Below are 16,537 nucleotides of genomic sequence, written 5' to 3'. Positions count from 1 at the left end.
AAGGGGCTGCGTGGGTCACTGGAGAGGGAACAGACGCAAAACCTGCAGCCGTAGCTCCACTGCTACAATGATCAACGCTCCCCCAATGCACCTTCCACGATCCACGGGTCCTACCCCTGCCTCTCACGGCGTAGGTACCTCGCCCAGGGCGCTAAATGCCCCAACGAGCACTAGGCGCTCTCAAATGAACTCACATGGGACAACGATAAAAGACAAAAAACACCTGCTCCCCTGTGGGTGACCCCATCGCATGGCGATCACTCCATATCTGACCTCTCCATACTCGTCCTCCAAGGAAACCAGCACAACGCTTTCCAAAGACGAGCCCAGGAGCTTACATCCCTCACTGCTGGACGCAAACTCCCGGCCCGAACAGAGACGCTGGTTTGCGGTCTCCTTACAACAATCTGGAGCCCGCTACCCCGTTGCCCTAGGGCGGCAGATGGTTGAATTGCCCACTTCATCTTGCAAGGTGTGTTAACTCCTTACGCTAAACGATCTGCTCCCCCTTGGATTTAGCTGTGACGCCCTTTCCCAGCCCCGCAGAGGAGCTTGGTGCAGGTCGAAAGCTTGGCTCGCTCTCCAGCAGCAGTTGGTCCAATAAAAGAGAGATTACTGACATTCTCCACGACACGGATCTGACCCTCGTCTTTCAACCCCGCTCATGCCTGCGCTGTTCCCACGCAAACACCCCTGCGGGAATGTGACCTCACCGCTGGGGCGTCTCCCCGTGGCCAGGCATGGCATGGCAGCACTCTCCTCTCTGGCGCCCCCTCCTGGCCCCCTATGGCATGGTGACTTCCCTCTCTGGCGCCCCCTCCTGGCTAGGCAAGACATAGTGGTTGTCCCCTTTCTGGCGCCCCCTCCTGGCCCCCTGTGGCATGGTGACTTCCCTCTCTGGTGCCCCCTGCTGACAATCACTTTAGTCTCTTCTTGCGACTCAGCCCTGCACCCAGGTCAGGCTTTAGTCCCTCCACAAAACCCAGCGTCTTTCAAGCTGGCCGTCGCCCCATGGTCCTTCCCCCCCCTTGCAGGGCTTTGAACCATCCTTATCCTCCTCTGTCCAGGGGAGCCTCACACCCCCTTCCCGGGTGGCTGGGGGACCCAGGCCCATCCTCTGCCCCAGGCTCCACGGCCTTGGTGTAGTAACGGGGCCGACCCATTTACCCTTCTTGCGAGCTCAGCTGTGAAATGTGAGTGAAAGTCACGAAAACATCCCCAGCCCCCGGCAACTCTGACGGGAAGCAGAGGAAAGGGAAACAGAAAAACGAAAGGAGTCCAAAACGAGCGCGCCTCCAGCCAGAACGCACGGGCCGGGCAGGGATCACGCCTGGCAGCCAAGAGAAACTGAGGACCGAAAATTAATAAACCAAACTTGGCGCGTGGGAAATTAGCCCGAACTGGGAGACTGAGGGAATGAGCTGCTCCGCCCCCCACTCCCTCTTGGGGTCCTTAAAGAAAACGGCTGAGGGGGAAAAACCGGTTTCTGGAGCAAGCGCCACCATGGGGGCTGCTCCCCCCCCACCTCCTGGGACCCTGGGGCCTTCGGCCTCCTGATCCACTTGAGTCATAACTGAGGCCTACAGGGCCAGCGGGGGGCGTGACTGGGCAGGACAGAAGGGGGGGGGGGCGTTAAATCTAGTGCCAGCCTGATTCCCCCCCGCCCGAGACACCCGGGCACCACCCACCACTGGCAGTGCAAGGGGCTGGATGGAACAATCAGTCACAACTGCACCCTGCTTCTGAACACCCGCGGGTGACGTCAATGCAACAGCAGGGGACGGGCCCCTGCCCCATTCCCCGCCCCCCGGAGCCAGCCAGTCCCCACCCTGGGGCCAGATGGGAGCCAGCGCCCTCTAGAGGGGACAGGCCCCGTGCCCCATTCCCCGCCCCCCTGAGCCAGCCAGTCCCCACCCTGGGGCCAGATGGGAGCCGGCACCCCCCCAGAGAGGACGGGCCCCTTGCCCCATTCCCCACCCCCCTGAGCCAGCCAGTCCCCGCCCTGGGCCAGATGGGAGCCAGCACCCCCCAGAGAGGACGGGCCTCTGCCCCATTCCCCGCCCCCCTGAGCCAGCCAGTCCCCGCCCCGGGGCCAGATGGGAGCCGGTGCCCCCTAGAGGGGACAGGCCCCGTGCCCCATTCCCCGCCCCCCTGAGCCAGCCAGTCCCCGCCCTGGGACCGGGTGGGAGCTGACGCCCCCTAGAGGAAAAAGGCCCCATATTAGCCACATTATTTCAAAATGACTTTATTGAGCTAGAAAAGCGGGGTATTTACAGGGTTAAGGCTCATAGGTCCAAGGACCCCTCAGCGCCGCCTCTTGGCAGACCTGGGCGGGGCGGGGGCAGGACCCGCTGCCCCCTTCCTCTTGCTCCCCCGGGTGGCAGGGGTAGCGGCACTGGGCGGGGCAGGCGTGCCGTCCAGGCGGTAGGAGGCCAGGTCGACAGCCTGCTGGAGGATGCCCGTCAGGAGGAACTCGGTGCTGGCGACGGGCAGCCGGGCGCTCAGGGCGGGTCGGCAGCGGGGAAGGTCTTCGGGGCAGGAGATGATGACGCGCTTGTCCTGAAAGGGTTAAATCCTGCTCACTCCCGACCCGCAGCCCCCCCCTTCTGTGCCCCTCAGTCCCGACCCGCAGCCCCCCTCCTCCTGTGCCCCTCACTCCCTCCCCTCCTCCCTGCTGCCCTTCAGCCCCCCTCCCCGTGTCCCCCCCAACCTCCCCTGCCTGTCACTGCCAACCCGCAGCCCCCTCCGTGCCCCTCAGTCCCGACCCACAGCCCGCACTTTCTTCCGTCACTCCTGCCCCACAGCTCCCCTCCTCCTGTGCCCCTAACTCCCTTCCCTCCTCCCTGCACCCCTCATTGCTGCCCTGCAGCTCCCCTCCCCTTCACTTCCCCCCCCCAACCTCCCCTGCCCCTCACTGCCAACCCGCAGCCCCTCACTCCCCCCTCACCTTGTACGTCCGGGGCATATGGGGCAGGAAGACCCCCCCGCTGCACTGGATGATGTCCTTCATGTGCTCGGGCTCCGGCTTGACGTTGGGGGTGACGTGAATCTCGTAGCCCTGCGGGAGGGGGACGCGGCTGTGACTGACCCACCCCCTGCTCCCATGAGGGAAGGGGCGGAGCCTGTGGAAGGGGCGGAGCCAGCGAGGGGCAGGGCCCATGGACCATGTGTCCACAGCTGAGACCTCGAGGGTGAGGAGCTTGTGACAGGGCCAGTTGCAGGCGGCATCCTGCCCAGATGGGTCCACCAGGGTGCTTAGGGCATGAGTGGGGGGGGCCCACAACTGCAGCTCTCCCCCCCCCATGTGGTGTACGGTGGGGAGCAGACTGGGGGGGGGGTGAGCGGGTTCAGAGGGTCTCACCTGCAAGAGGCTAGTGGGGGGTGGATGTTGGGGGGAGCCAGTTGGGTTTAACATGCAGACGGGCCCCCCGAAGTGGGCAGTGTGGGGGGGGAAGGGGTCTCAACGGCAAGGGCCCAGGATGGTGCAGGGGGTGTCAATGGGGTCGGGGGGGGCTCACCTGCAGCAGGGCCCCCCCGCGTGGTGCAGGGGGTGTCAATGGGGTCGGGGGGGGCTCACCTGCAGCAGGGCCCCCCCGCGTGGTGCAGGGGGTGTCAATGGGGTCGGGGGGGGCTCACGTGCAGCAGGGCCCCCCCGCGTGGTGCAGGGGGTGTCAATGGGGTCGGGGGGGCTCACCTGCAGCAGGGCCCCCCCGCGTGGTGCAGGGGGTGTCAATGGGGTCGGGGGGGCTCACCTGCAGCAGGGCCCCCCCGCGTGGTGCAGGGGGTGTCAATGGGGTCGGGGGGGCTCACCTGCAGCAGGGCCCCCCCGCGTGGTGCAGGGGGTGTCAATGGGGTCGGGGGGGCTCACCTGCAGCAGGGCCCCCCCGCGTGGTGCAGGGGGTGTCAATGGGGTCGGGGGGGCTCACCTGCAGCAGGGCCCCCCCGCGTGGTGCAGGGGGTGTCAATGGGGTCGGGGGGGGCTCACCTGCAGCAGGGCCCCCCGCGTGCTGCAGGGGGTGTCAATGGGGACTGGGGGGGCTCACCTGCAGCAGGCCCCCCCGCGTGGTGCAGGGGGTGTCAATGGGGTCGGGGGGGCTCACCTGCAGCAGGGCCCCCCGCGTGGTGCAGGGGGTGTCAATGGGGTCGGGGGGGCTCACCTGCAGCAGGGCCCCCCCGCGTGGTGCAGGGGGTGTCAATGGGGTCGGGGGGGGCTCACCTGCAGCAGGGCCCCCCCGCGTGGTGCAGGGGGTGTCAATGGGGTCGGGGGGGGCTCACCTGCAGCAGGGCCCCCCGCGTGGTGCAGGGGGTGTCAATGGGGACGGGGGGGGCTCACCTGCAGCAGGCCCCCCCGCGTGGTGCAGGGGGTGTCAATGGGGTCGGGGGGGGGCTCACCTGCAGCAGGGCCCCCCCGCGCGCTCGCTGCAGCGACTGGGCCAGGCTGAAGTGGAAGTTTCGCTCTTGCTCGGGGTCCCGCACCAGGAAGCCGCTGGGCGACAGGAAGCAGGTGCTGCGTCCGCTCTGGGGGAGGGGAAGGGGGGCAGGGTCACCTGGGGCAGCCCCCCAATGTTGCTTCCTCTCCCGCCCTCCGGTCCCCAGCCTCGCCCCAATCGTTCCCTCCACCCTGCCCCTCCCCCACAGGGTCCCCCCTCCCACCCTGCCCCCCCGGGGTACCTTGGCCAGCCAGTCCAGCGTGACGATGGGCACCCCCCGGGCCAGGGCGCACAGGAACTTGACGGTGCGGCGCACCCGGTCCGTCACCAGGTGGGTGCAGTCGAAGACCGACTGGGCCAGCGTCCCGCCCAGCGCCGAGACCACCCCCTCGCCCGCCTCGTCAATCACCCCCGTGAACAGCACCTGGGGGCGGGGAGCCCAGTCAGCACGGACCAGCCCGTCCCCCAGACTGCCCCCCTCCCCGCCCCTCGCAAGCGGGGCGGCTTGGTACAGTCCCTTCCCCACCACCCCCAGGGGCAGAGTAACTTGCTAAATCCCCCTCCCCACCACCCAGGGGGCAGGGCTGTTTGGTATGGTCCCCTCACACCCTCCCCCCCCCGGGCAGGGTAACTTGGTACGTCCCCTCCCACCCCAAGGAGGGGGAGCTGTTTGCTACCAGCTCCTCATCCCCTCCCCACAGCAAGGCACCATGGTAAATTCCTCTCCTACCCCACCCTTACGGCTTGGTACGTTCCCATTAGGTCCGTTAAAGGTAGGGGTACAGCCCCCCCCCAACTTGGTACAGCCTGACCACCCACTTCCACTCCAGTGCAGGCCTGCTGGAGCCTGGATTCCAGCCCCCCCCACCCCCCCTCCCGCCTTGCACCCGTGCCAGGGCCCGACGGGCCGTGTCCCGCCCCACACCGGCCCCAGCAGGTCAGCAGGTCTCTGAACAAATGGCCCAACGGAAACCCCGAGTGTGTCTGTGTGGGGGGGGAGAGTGGGGGGGGGGCGGGACTAAAAGTAACGCACGAGGGGAACTGCTGGCCACAGGAACCGCCAACCACCAGGGCGTCATGGCAGCGAACTGACGCAGGAAACAGGTACGCGAGCCGCAGCCAGCGCATCACCGCCATGCGTTAACCTCCTCAGGCCTTCTCACGACATTTCTGGTGGCCTGAGAGCGCGGCCACCAACTCCTGCTGGTGGCCGCTCTGCCAGTTTTCCCTAAAACGCTTCATTAATTTGAGGAAACACAAATAAATGTGCACCTCGACACGTCCCAATCATGGGCATCGATTTACGTAGGAGGGTCTTTTCCTGACTCAGTCGTAGAAGTAACGCAGAGCCGTCTCTGTTCTTTACTGGACCGACAGCACAGAAACACAAATAGGGTGCTTTGCACGTTCCCGTCTCTTTTCGGAGGGGGACGGTTTGGTTGGTTAGCTAGTGGTCTACTGCTGCGAGACGTGACACTTGTCTGTTAACATCGCTTTTCACCGTCTCCCAGCTGGCTGCTAAGTCTGCTGCGAGAAGCGATATGAACAACCGACAGATATCACCTTTCCCAGCCGATTTACTGTGACAAATTAAGCCGTGGAGGCCATGGGAGGGGGGTGGTGAGCTGGGGGGACGGAGCCCAAAGCCCCAGGGCTGAAGTCCGACCCCACCGCCTCTGGGAAGGTGAAGAACTCAGTGTGTGTCTCCCCAGAGGCGGGCAGATTATGTATCATCTACAGATCAGTCTACACAGTCCCTGTCGTCCCCCCCCACTCCCTCCTCTGAGCCAGGATAGAACCCAGAGCTGGGAGATACGTGGGGCGGGGTGGGAGTTGGCACCCCCTAGAGGGGAAGGGCCCCCGTGTCCCAGCCTACTGGCCTCCCTGCCCCGCAGTCCTGGGCTTTCTTACCCTGGGGGAGGTCGTGCCACCGGCTGCCCCCTGGGATCGGCGAGGGGCCCTGAGTCGCAGCCCCTCCACCTTGTTCTCTGTGCTCTGACGGCGCAATGTGGGGACCGGCGCCTCCTGCAGGGGGAATGAGGGGAGTGAGACTCACTCACAGCCCCCCCACCCTGCCCCTTCGGAGTTCTCCCTAGCCACTTAGACCACACCCCCATAGCCCCACCCCCTCGCAGGACAGGCCCTGCACCTCGAGTCCACCCCAGCAATGGATTCCCCCACCACACCGTATCAGGCTCCGCCCCCAGAAAATTATACCCCGTCCATTTTGCAAACAACCGGAGTCAGTCTGTCCACACGATAAATTACACCCTGCTCCCTGGTGCTTAGGCCCCGCCTCCCAGTGGCCAGGCCCTGTCCATAGCAAGTTAGGGGTGGGGCCCGACACCTGCGGTGGGGACTTTCTCCCAGCCCTGCCAGTCCACCTGTTACCCACCTGCCTCTTTCTGGCATTGCTCCCAGCATCCTCTTGGGCCATGGTACTGCCCACTTGTCCCTTGCCCTGCACCTGAGGCGGATCCGGGGTGGCCACCCCTCTCCGCTTGCCTCGGGCCTCCCTGGCTGGCTCTGCAGCACCCCTCCTCCTGGGGGCTGGCTCCAGGGCGGGGACTCTCTGGGACCGCCGGGCTCGGCCCTGCGACGCCTCCGGCTCTGGTCCCCCTGAACCCCTCCTGGGCTTGTTGGCTGGGGCTGGTTCCGTGCCTGCAGCCCCCCGAGATCTCCGGGCCCGGCCTGGAGCCCCCTGGCTCGAGGCCTCTGGCTGCGTGGGGGGGTCCTGGGTCCGCACAGCCCTCCTGGGCCTCTTCACAGGGCCGGGCTGGTCCACCTCCTCGACGCTCCCCGGCTCTGGCGCCTCCATGTACACGGCCGGGCTGCAGAGCTGACGCCGCCCCCTACGCTGGGGGGCGGCCGGGGTGGGCTGGCTGGGGTCTCCAGACCCCACTGGCTTCTCCGCCCCACCCCGCCGGCTCCGCCTCTCTGGAGCAGGGGCTGGTGGTGGGGGAGCGGGAACCGGAGCGGATCGCAGGCTCCGGCGCCTCACGGGTGTGGAAGGACTGGGATGAACCTCTGGGACCTGTGGGGGGGGGGGGGGGGGGAAGAGAGAAAGATTGTGGGGCTGGGATCCAGGACTCCTGGGTTCTGTCCCCAGCTCTGGGAGAACGTGGTGCAGGAGCTCCCCAGTCAGTGTGTGCAGTCTCCATTCCTCCAGGAGAGGGCGCCAGCCCCTGCTCACCTTCCCAGCATCCTCAGGCCGTGCCCCCGGCGGGTGGGCCCCAGCCCCCGTGGCCCCGACAGCCGCTGGGGTCTCCCATCTCTCCGCAGCCTCCGGGCCACCTGGAGAAGAGGATGAATTAATTCCAATCAGCAACTGCAGTTCCCTTCATTGCCACTAGATGTCGCTGCCTGCCAAGGCACATCATGTGACTGCCAGCAACACCCCTGCTCCTTGCACAGGGTGTCTCACACCCCCCCCCACCCCCCATCACTCACCCCCCCATCACTCACCCTGCCGTCTCAGGCGCTGCCCGGAGCGGCTGCCTCCGGGCTCCGCTCCTGCCCACCCACCCTCACCCGGCAGTGCCAGGGCTGGTCTGCGGGGGGCGCTCAGCACGAGGCGCACGGGCTGGGATTCCTCCTCTTCCGGCAGCTCCCCCCCAGCGCCCCCTGCTGGCAGTGCCCGGCCAGGGGGCTCTGACTCCTCCTTGGGGCCGAGGCGAGCAGCAGCAGGGGCCTGGGTGCCGAGGGGCAGCAGCCCCCCAGAGGCCGGGCCGGGTACTGCGGGCTGCGCCGGCTCCTGAGACAGGGCTCCCCCTGGTGGCGGATGGCGGAGCAGCAGCTGGGTGTCCTCCTCAGGGGTGAAGGGCTGGGTGGGCTGGTCCGAGTGGAGCCCGGGGTCCTCACAGAACGACTGAGTCGCCCCCACAACATACAGATCCTCGTCCGAGTCCTCCTCCTTCTCTGAAGAGGCGCAGACTGAGGGTGGGGGGAGGAGGAGGGGGGAAAAGAAGATGAGGATAGAACCCAGGCGTCCTGGCTCCCATCCCACCCCGCTCTAACCACTAGCCCCCACTCCCCTCCCAGAGCTGGGGAGAGAACCCAGGCGTCCTGGCTCCAAGCTCCCTGCTCCAATCACTCCAGTCAGCACTGGGTGGCTCGGCCCAGCCTGGCACAGAGGCGGGGAGACCAGTCAGGGCAGGTCTGTCACAGCAGCAGCTCTCGCGCTTCCCAGAATCCTTAGCAACCTCCTCCTCCTCCTCCCCACCATGAAATCCAAGATGGCGGCTCCAGACGGGTTTCCTCTCTGCCCCCCCCTTACCCTGAGCGCCTTAACCCAGCGTGGGGCCGTTGTGCTCACCTGGAGCGTGCAGGGCTGGGCCAGCAGGGGGCGACATCACGGACCCTGCAAAGGGATGAGAGTGGCAGCAGGAATTGGTGGGGGAGGGGTGACTGCCTGAGGCCCCGCCCCTGGGGTCACTAACTCCACCCCCTGCCTGCGGCCCCGCCCCCAGGGGCATCACTAACTCCGCCCCTCTGGTGACATTGGTGAGTTCTCAGCCCAGCAGGGCCATGGAGACTGAGCTGCCCTGTCTGGCCACCAGATGGAGCCACCCCGGGAGGAGACGCTGATGGGGGCTGGGATCATGGGGGGCTGGATTCCCCCCCAACCCACCTTTTGCAGGTGGGGGCGATCTGAAGACAAACGTCTGGGTGGCTTCCTCCTCTAGGCTGCTCCCAGAATCTGTGGAGAGAGGAATTACCCAGGGTCCTTCACAGCTTTCCCACCACCGATCTCTTCGCTCACGGCCCCACAACCCCACAGATCGCCTGCTCAGAGGGAGGGACGAACGCTAGGTCATGGGGGGAAACTGAGGCACAGAAAGGGGAAGGGACATGCCAGAGGTCACACAGATACAGAACCCAGGAGTCCTGGCTCCGCCCTCCCCCATTAACCACAGATCCCACTCCCCTCCCAGAGCCAGGGATGGAACTCAGGTGTCCCACCTGCCGCCGCGGGGGCTCTGGCGGCCTCGGCCCCCGCGGACGGGGTCTCCTCAGCCAGGTAGCACTGCGTGGCCTGCAGGGCAAAATCAGCGTCGTCTGGGAAGGGGAAGAAGAGCGGAGACTCCAGGTGAAACTGATGCGCCTGATCCCCGCCCAGCATGCAGGGCAGGGCCCTCACCCCTCGGGAGCCGCAGACCGGGGCAGGGAACGGGACCCAGGCGTCCGGGACGGCAGGGCAGGGCCCTCACCCCTCGGGAGCCGCAGACCGGGGCAGGGAACGGGACCCAGGCGTCCGGGACGGCAGGGCAGGGCCCTCACCCCTCGGGAGCCGCAGACCGGGGCAGGGAACGGGACCCAGGCGTCCGGGACGGCAGGGCAGGGCCCTCACCCCTCGGGAGCCGCAGACCGGGGCAGGGAACGGGACCCAGGCGTCCGGGATGGCAGGGGCAGGGCCCTCACCCCTCGGGAGCCGGAGACCGGGGCAGGGAACGGGACCCAGGCGTCTGGGACGGCAGGGGCAGGGCCTCGGGAGCCGGAGACCGGGGCAGGGAACGGGACCCAGGCGTCCGGGACTGCAGGGGCAGGGCCTCGGGAGCCGGAGACCGGGGCAGGGAACGGGACCCAGGCGTCCGGGACGGCAGGGCAGGGCCTCGGGAGCCGGAGACCGGGGCAGGGAACGGGACCCAGGCGACCAGGACGGCAGGGGCAGGGCCTCGGGAGCAGGAGACCGGGGCAGGGAATGGGACCCAGGTGACCGGGACGGCAGGGCAGGGCCTGTGTCTCCCAGCCCCCATATTTACCCTCCACATCTGTCTCGCTGTCGTCTCCGGGCTGGGCTGGGCCCCACGCTGGCTCTTTGTTCCCCTCGGTGTCCATCACCTTGGCCTCTGGGCTGACATGGGACTGGGGGGCCGGTAGCTCCTCCCCACCTGCCTGGGCTGGGCCCCCCACCAGACCTGGTGCCTGGTCGAACTCTGCCCCGGGAGCCCCCTCCACATCTGTGTCGCTGTCTCCACTGGCTGTAGGCTGGTGGAGCGTCTGTTGGCCAACATCTGGATTCTCCTCCACATCTGTATCGCTGTCCTCAGCGGCGACAGGCGGGGGGTCCTTTTGTCTTCCAACATCTGGTTTCCCCTCAGCCTCCTCCACATCTGTATCGCTGTCCTCAGCGGCGACAGGCGGGGGGTCCTTTTGTCTTCCAATATCTGGTTTCCCCTCAGCCTCCTCCACATCTGTATCGTCGCCTGCCTCCACAGTGGGCTGATGGCTCCTCTGTACAACATCTGGATTCCCCACAGACTCCTCCACATCTGTATCACTGCCCACATCAATAGCGGGTAGATGGCTCTTTGCAGTGACATCTGGATTTCCCACAAACTCCTCCACATCTGTATCGCTGTCCTCATTTCCTGCAGGCCGATGGCCCTTAGGATGCACATCTGATTTCCCCACTGTCCCCGTCACATCTGTATCTCTGTCTCCAGGGAGAGCAAGTTGATGGCTCTTTGTTACAACATCTGGATTCTTTGCCTCCTCTTCCTCCACATCTGTATCACTGCCCACATCAACAGCGGGTAGATGGCTCTTTGCAGTGACATCTGGATTTCCCATAAACTCCTCCACATCTGTATCGCTGTCCTCATTTCCTGCAGGCTGATGGCCCTTAGGATGCACATCTGGTTTTCCCACCGCCCGCGCCACATCTGCATCTCCACCCCCTGGGGAAACAAGTTGATGGTTGTTCGGTACAACCACTGGAGTCTCTGCCTTCTCCTCCTCCACATCTGTATCACTGCCCACCTCAACAGCGGGCTGATGGCTCTTCTGTACATCTGGATTCTCTGCAACCTCCTCCACATCTGTATCGCTCTCCCCATCTTTGGCAGAGTGATGGCTCTCGGGATGCGTATCATCTGGATTCTCCACTCCCCCCTCCACATGTGTGTCTCTGCCCCCAGGGAGAGTATGTCGATGGTTCTGCTGCACATCTGGATTCTTCACCGCCGCCTCCTCCACATCTGTATCGCTGTCCACCTCAACTCTGGGCTGATGGCTCTTTGGACCTACAACATCTGGATTCACACCAGCCCCCTCCACATCTGTATCGCTGTCCCCATTTCCGGCAAGCTGATGGCCCTTTGGATGCACATCTGCATTCTCTGCCTCCTCCTCCACATCTGTATCACCACCCAGCTCAACGGCAGGCGGGTGGCTCTTTGGATCCACAACATCTAGATTCTCCACATCTGTATCGCTCTCCCCCAGGACAACAGGTCCATGGCTCTTCTGCACAACATCTGGATGCCATACCTCCTCCTCCACATCTGTAACGCTGCCCACCTCAGCGAGGCAACCGTTCCCCAGGCCCCCGACAGCTGGTGCCTGGCCCGTGCCGACGCCCCTGTGGCCAGGCCCCTTGACCAAGCGGCAGGTGGCCAGCGCAGGCTCTCGGGCCGTCCCAACAACCCCCATGGCCCTGGGCTGCTCGGCACCCAGGGCAGCGACTCCGTTCTCCGGCGGGCCGGGGGGCCTCTCGCCGCCGTAGCTCAGGCGCAGGGAGGGGCAGGGGGCGTCAGGGGTCTCGCCACCTTCCTCATCGCTGGGGGGCAGAGAACAGCAGATCAGAACCCACCGTAACCTACAGAGTCAGCACTACCGAACCGCCCACCCCACAGCACAGCGCCCCCACCGAGCTCCCTCCCGAGCCCCCCGCAGCGCCCTCCACTGAACCCCCGCCCCACAGCACAGCACTCCCTACTGAGCCCCACTGCGCTCCCTCCCGAGCTCCCCACCCCTCAGGACAGCACCCCCCACTGAACCCCCTGCCCCACAGCCCAGCGCCCCCACTGAGCTCCCCACCCCTCAGGACAGCACCCCCCACTGAACCCCCTGCCCCACAGCCCAGCGCCCCCACTGAGCTCCCTCCCGAGCCCCCCGCAGCTCCCTCCACTGAACCCCCACCCCACAGCACAGTGCCCCCTATCAAGCCCCGCTGCGCTCCCTACCAAGCCCCCGCCCCTCAGCATAGCACCCCCCCGAACGTGCCTGTGCTCCCTCCCGAGCCCCCTGCCGCGCAGCACAGCTCCCCCCACTGAACCCCCCAACCCCAGTACCCCCTACTGAGCCCTACAGCAGCCCCCTGCCCCACAGCACAATGCCCCCTACCAAGCCCACCCTGCGGCATGGCTCCCACTACTAAGCCCCCCCAGCAGCCTCTATCAAGCCCGCTCCACGACACAGCTCCCGCTACCAAGTCTCCCACAGCACCCTCTACTGAGCTCCCTGCCCCATAGCACAGCGCCCCCTACTGAGCCCACCCCATGGGGCAGCTCCTGCTACCAAGCCCCCGCAGCACAGTGCCGCACTGGGATCTTGGGGTCAGCACTTACTGCTGGAGGAGAGCGCCCCCTGCTGAGCCCCCTGCCTCGCTCCCTGCAGCAAATCCCCCCCTCGCTCTAACCACTAGACCCCGCTCCCCACCCAGAGCCAGGACAGAACCTATGTCCGTCTCTACCTTTCCGGCACCACAGTTGCGCACGGGGAGGAGAACGCTGCATCGGAACGGACTCCGGTGTCAGAGGAGGAGTCGGAGCCTGGTGGAGAAGACAGACACAGGGTGTCAGCAGGGAATCCGGGGGCCTGTGCGTCTCCCACCTGCAGAAGGTTTGTTACCATAATATCGTAGGATGCCTGAGCGCTGGCGCTGTCAGTAACCAGAGGGGAAGTCCAGACATGGAATTCCCGACCCTCATCCCTCCCACCCCCAATTTGTTATCGTAGGGTCTACTGTAATAGAGAGGGGTACAAACAAAGCCAGGAGTCCCGACTCCCAGCCCCCTCCCCTGCTCCAGTGACTAGCCCTTACGCCACGGGAACAGAACCCAGGAATGCTTGCCCATTAACACTGGTTTGTTATTGTAGGGTCTACAGTAATATCATAAGGTCCCTGTGCATAGGCGGGGTGGGGGCTCAACAGAACCTCCCACTACCCTACTCATGCCCTCACCTAGCTACTTTGTTATTGTAGGGTCTATAGTAATATCACAGGGTACCCTAGTGCCACAATTGTGTGTAACCTTGCAGGAAGAGGGAGTCCATACAGACTCAACCCCCACCCCCCACACTTCTGAATCCCACACTCATGCCATGCCTGGTTTGTTGTTGTAGAGCCTATCATAATATCATACGGAGGGGGTTGCCCTAATGCCAGGACTGTGCCTAATCTGTGTGGAAGTGGGAACCCAGATACAGACTCGCTCTCAGCCCCCCTGCGTGCAGACCGTGGCTAGTTCATTATCGTAGGGCCTACCATAATATTATAGAGTTGCCCAAGTGCGAGGACTGTGTAATCTGTGTGGAAGAGGGAGGAGCCCAGACATAGAATCATGCCCAGTCCCCCACACTCATGCCCTGGCTAGTTTGTTATTGAAGAGTTTATCACAATACCATAGGGTCCCTTCACTCCAGGGCTCTTTATAAACTTGAGGGCAGGAGCCCAGACACAGAATCATTGGCAGTCCTGCCGCACCCCAGCCCGACTTGTGCCACGCCTGGTTTGTTATTGTAGGGCCTACCATAATATCACGGGGTTGCCCTAATAATGCAATAGCTAGATGTAATTTAAGTGGAAGCGGGAGCCCAAACAGAAAAACAAACCAGCAATGGTATGAGCGTGGGGTTGCTGGTTTGTTATTTTAGGGTCTGCAATAACATTACAGACCCATCCCCACAATCCCAACTCACCATTGCTCCCCGGTAGTTGCAGGAGCCTTCCTCCGCCCTGCGACTCCTCCTCATCCTCAGAGTCCCTGGCCAGCAGGGCCCCGTAGCCCATCCTCTTGCTGGGCGCAGGGGTTTCCTCGATGGCCAGGGTGTTGGGGACCCGGGGCTGGGTGGGCGGCACCTCCAGAGAGTCTTCAGGGTCGGCGCCCACCAGGGGCAGCAGGAAGTACTGGCAGCCCAAGTCCCCGAACATGAGGGTGTCGCCATCCCCCAGGCTGTAGCGGACATGGGGCAGCAGCACGGCACGCTGGCGCCGGGTCCGGTTCAGGCTGCCCCGATCATAGAGCAAGTGGGGTCCATCCGGCACCGGGACCTCGATCACCGCATGGGCCTTGGAGACAGAGGGGGCCGGCAGGCAGACCTGGCAGCTCGGCAGCCGCCCCACCACATTCTCCCCGGGGTAGATCCAGAAATCTGGGGGGGAGAAAGAGAACCCCGGAGTCCTGACACCCAGGGTGAGCCAGTAGACCCCATTCCCCTCCCGGAGTAGGGGAGAGAACCCAGGAGTCCTGGCTCCCAGCCCCCCGCCGCTCTAACCACTAGCCCCCACTCCCCTCCCAGAGCTCAGGAGAGAACCCAGGAGTCCTGGCGCCAGGATGCCATCATCAAGGGTCATCAGAGCACCGGTGCCCGCCCACTTCCGGGATCCCAATAGGATCCCCCAAGTGAGCAGGTGAAATCTCCAAGGGGCGGGTGGCTCTGATGGGCGGGGCCGGCCCCAGCCCCCTCCCCCCATCCCCACCCAGCACCACTGACCTTGCTCTGGCCCGTATTTGCTGCTGAGCAGGTGCAGCCGCCCCACGGGCCGGGGGGCTTCCCCGTCGGCCTCTCCCCCAGAGGGGTCCCCGTCCTCCCCCCACTCCAGCAGCTGGGTCTGATCCATGGCCTGCAGGGCAACAGTCACAGGGTGAGTGACGGGCACCCCCCCAGTGCTCCCCTCCCCCCAGTGCCCCCTATCAGCCCCGCCCCCCGTGTCCCTCTCTGCCTCCCCACCCCCCTGGCAGCACCAGCACCCCCCGGTGCCCCTCACTGCCCCCGCCCCCTGTCGGCCCCCCCGCCCCCTTCCCGTGCCCCTCACTGCCCCCCCGCCCCCTGGCAGCCCCAGCACCCCCCCACATACGCCTCACTGCCCCCTCCCAGCCGCCAGTGCCCCCCTCCCGTGCCCCTCACTGCCCCCCCACCCCCGGCACCCCCCGTGCCCCTCACTGCCCCCCCACCCCCTGGCAGCCCCAGCACCCCCCCACATACGCCTCACTGCCCCCTCCCAGCCGCCAGTGCCCCCCTCCCGTGCCCCTCACTGCCCCCCCACCCCCGGCACCCCCCGTGCCCCTCACTGCCCCCCCACCCCCGGCACCCCCCGTGCCCCTCACTGCCCCCCAGTGCCCCCTCTCTGCCCCCCGCCCCCTGGCAGCACCAGCATCCCCCCACATACGCCTCACTGCCCCCTCCCCGCCCCCAGTGCCCCCCTCCCGTGCCCCTCACTGCCCCCCCACCCCCGGCACCCCCCGTGCCCCCTTCCTGCCCCCCCAGTGCCCCCTCTCTGCCCCCCGCCCCCTGGCAGCCCCGGCACCCCGCCCCGCATGCCCCTCCCCGCCCGTGTCAGGCCCCCCCCCGAGCCCCACACTGTCCCGCGCCCCGTCAGCCTCCCCGCCCCCCCAGTGCCCCCCCGTGCCCCTCACTCCCCCCAGTGCCCCCTGTCAGCCCCGCCCCTCTTTGCCCCCCCAGCTCTGCCAGGCCCCCCCCTCACCTCCTGTTCCAACTGCGGCCCCCCAGGTCCCTCTCCGCGCTTCCCAGCGGGGAGGCCCCTGATTGGCCAGCCGGGGCCTTCCGGCATAGCCTTCTCTTGTTCTGATTGGTCAGTGTGGGTGCCCGTCATTGGGATGGGCGGGTCCTACCGCCCTTGTTCCCGCCCCGCTGCTCCCTGGGGCCTCGTCTGGAGGTTGGAGCATCGAGAGGAGGCGGATGTGCGTGTAGAGTGTCGACCCGGAACCATAGAGCAGCACTGGGTTCCTGGCTAGATTGTTCACTACGAGTCCGTCACCCCGCCCTTTTGGCGCCAACGAGCACCATAGAGAGGCCAATGTTCGGGTAGATATTACCCTGGAGACCATAGAGTGATACCGTGCCCTAGGCTAGAGTGTACACGACGGGTCCGCCACAACATGGAGGCGCTGTCACTCCTCCCGACGAGCGCCACCTGGGATCATAGAGAGGAAACGCGTTGCCTAGACGTTACCACTGGACCATCGAGCCGTGGGGGCTTTTGCAGGCTGGACTGGGCAGGCTGGGTCCTCCAAGGCATGGCGGCTGCGGTCCGTGGACAATCTCACCGGAACCATAGAGGGGGGGGCGTGCCCGTAAGA

At 65.7% G+C, this 16,537-nt stretch overlaps 1 protein-coding gene across 1 annotated transcript; it reads right to left on the bottom strand.

The window, feature by feature from the left end:
• Positions 1-2,229: 2,229 nt before the first annotated feature.
• Positions 2,230-16,496, bottom strand: MDC1 (mediator of DNA damage checkpoint 1). The gene is made up of 16 exons (XM_084647093.1): positions 15,922-16,496; positions 14,931-15,060; positions 14,136-14,588; positions 12,907-12,985; positions 10,193-11,991; positions 9,393-9,488; positions 9,061-9,129; positions 8,746-8,790; positions 7,896-8,363; positions 7,624-7,724; positions 6,826-7,464; positions 6,342-6,455; positions 4,672-4,854; positions 4,393-4,518; positions 2,948-3,058; positions 2,230-2,559 (listed from the first exon to the last, which is right to left on the bottom strand). The coding sequence occupies exons 1-16, from the start codon at positions 16,048-16,050 to the stop codon at positions 2,305-2,307; spliced, it is 4,797 nt and encodes a 1,598-aa protein (XP_084503219.1). The 5' UTR covers positions 16,051-16,496; the 3' UTR covers positions 2,230-2,304.
• Between the last annotated feature and the right edge of the window lie 41 nt (positions 16,497-16,537).

The sequence above is a fragment of the Lepidochelys olivacea genome, assembly GCF_965140295.1.
Source record: "Lepidochelys olivacea isolate rLepOli2 genome assembly, chromosome: 14".
NCBI lineage: Eukaryota > Metazoa > Chordata > Testudines > Cheloniidae > Lepidochelys > Lepidochelys olivacea.
The sequence above is the reverse complement of the archived record's forward strand: the minus strand, read 5'-3'. Positions and strand labels throughout refer to the sequence as shown.

Excerpts from the sequence above, each read along its gene's own strand:
- MDC1 (XM_084647093.1), bottom strand. The coding sequence starts at position 16,050 with ATGACGGGCACCCACACTGACCAATCAGAACAAGAGAAGGCTATGCCG. Across the intron at positions 12,986-14,135 it reads GCAACTACCGGGGAGCAATG|GCTCCGACTCCTCCTCTGAC; the intron begins GTGAGTTGGGAT and ends CTTCTCCACCAG. Across the intron at positions 8,364-8,745 it reads CCCAGCCCTGCACGCTCCAG|TCTGCGCCTCTTCAGAGAAG; the intron begins GTGAGCACAACG and ends CCCCACCCTCAG.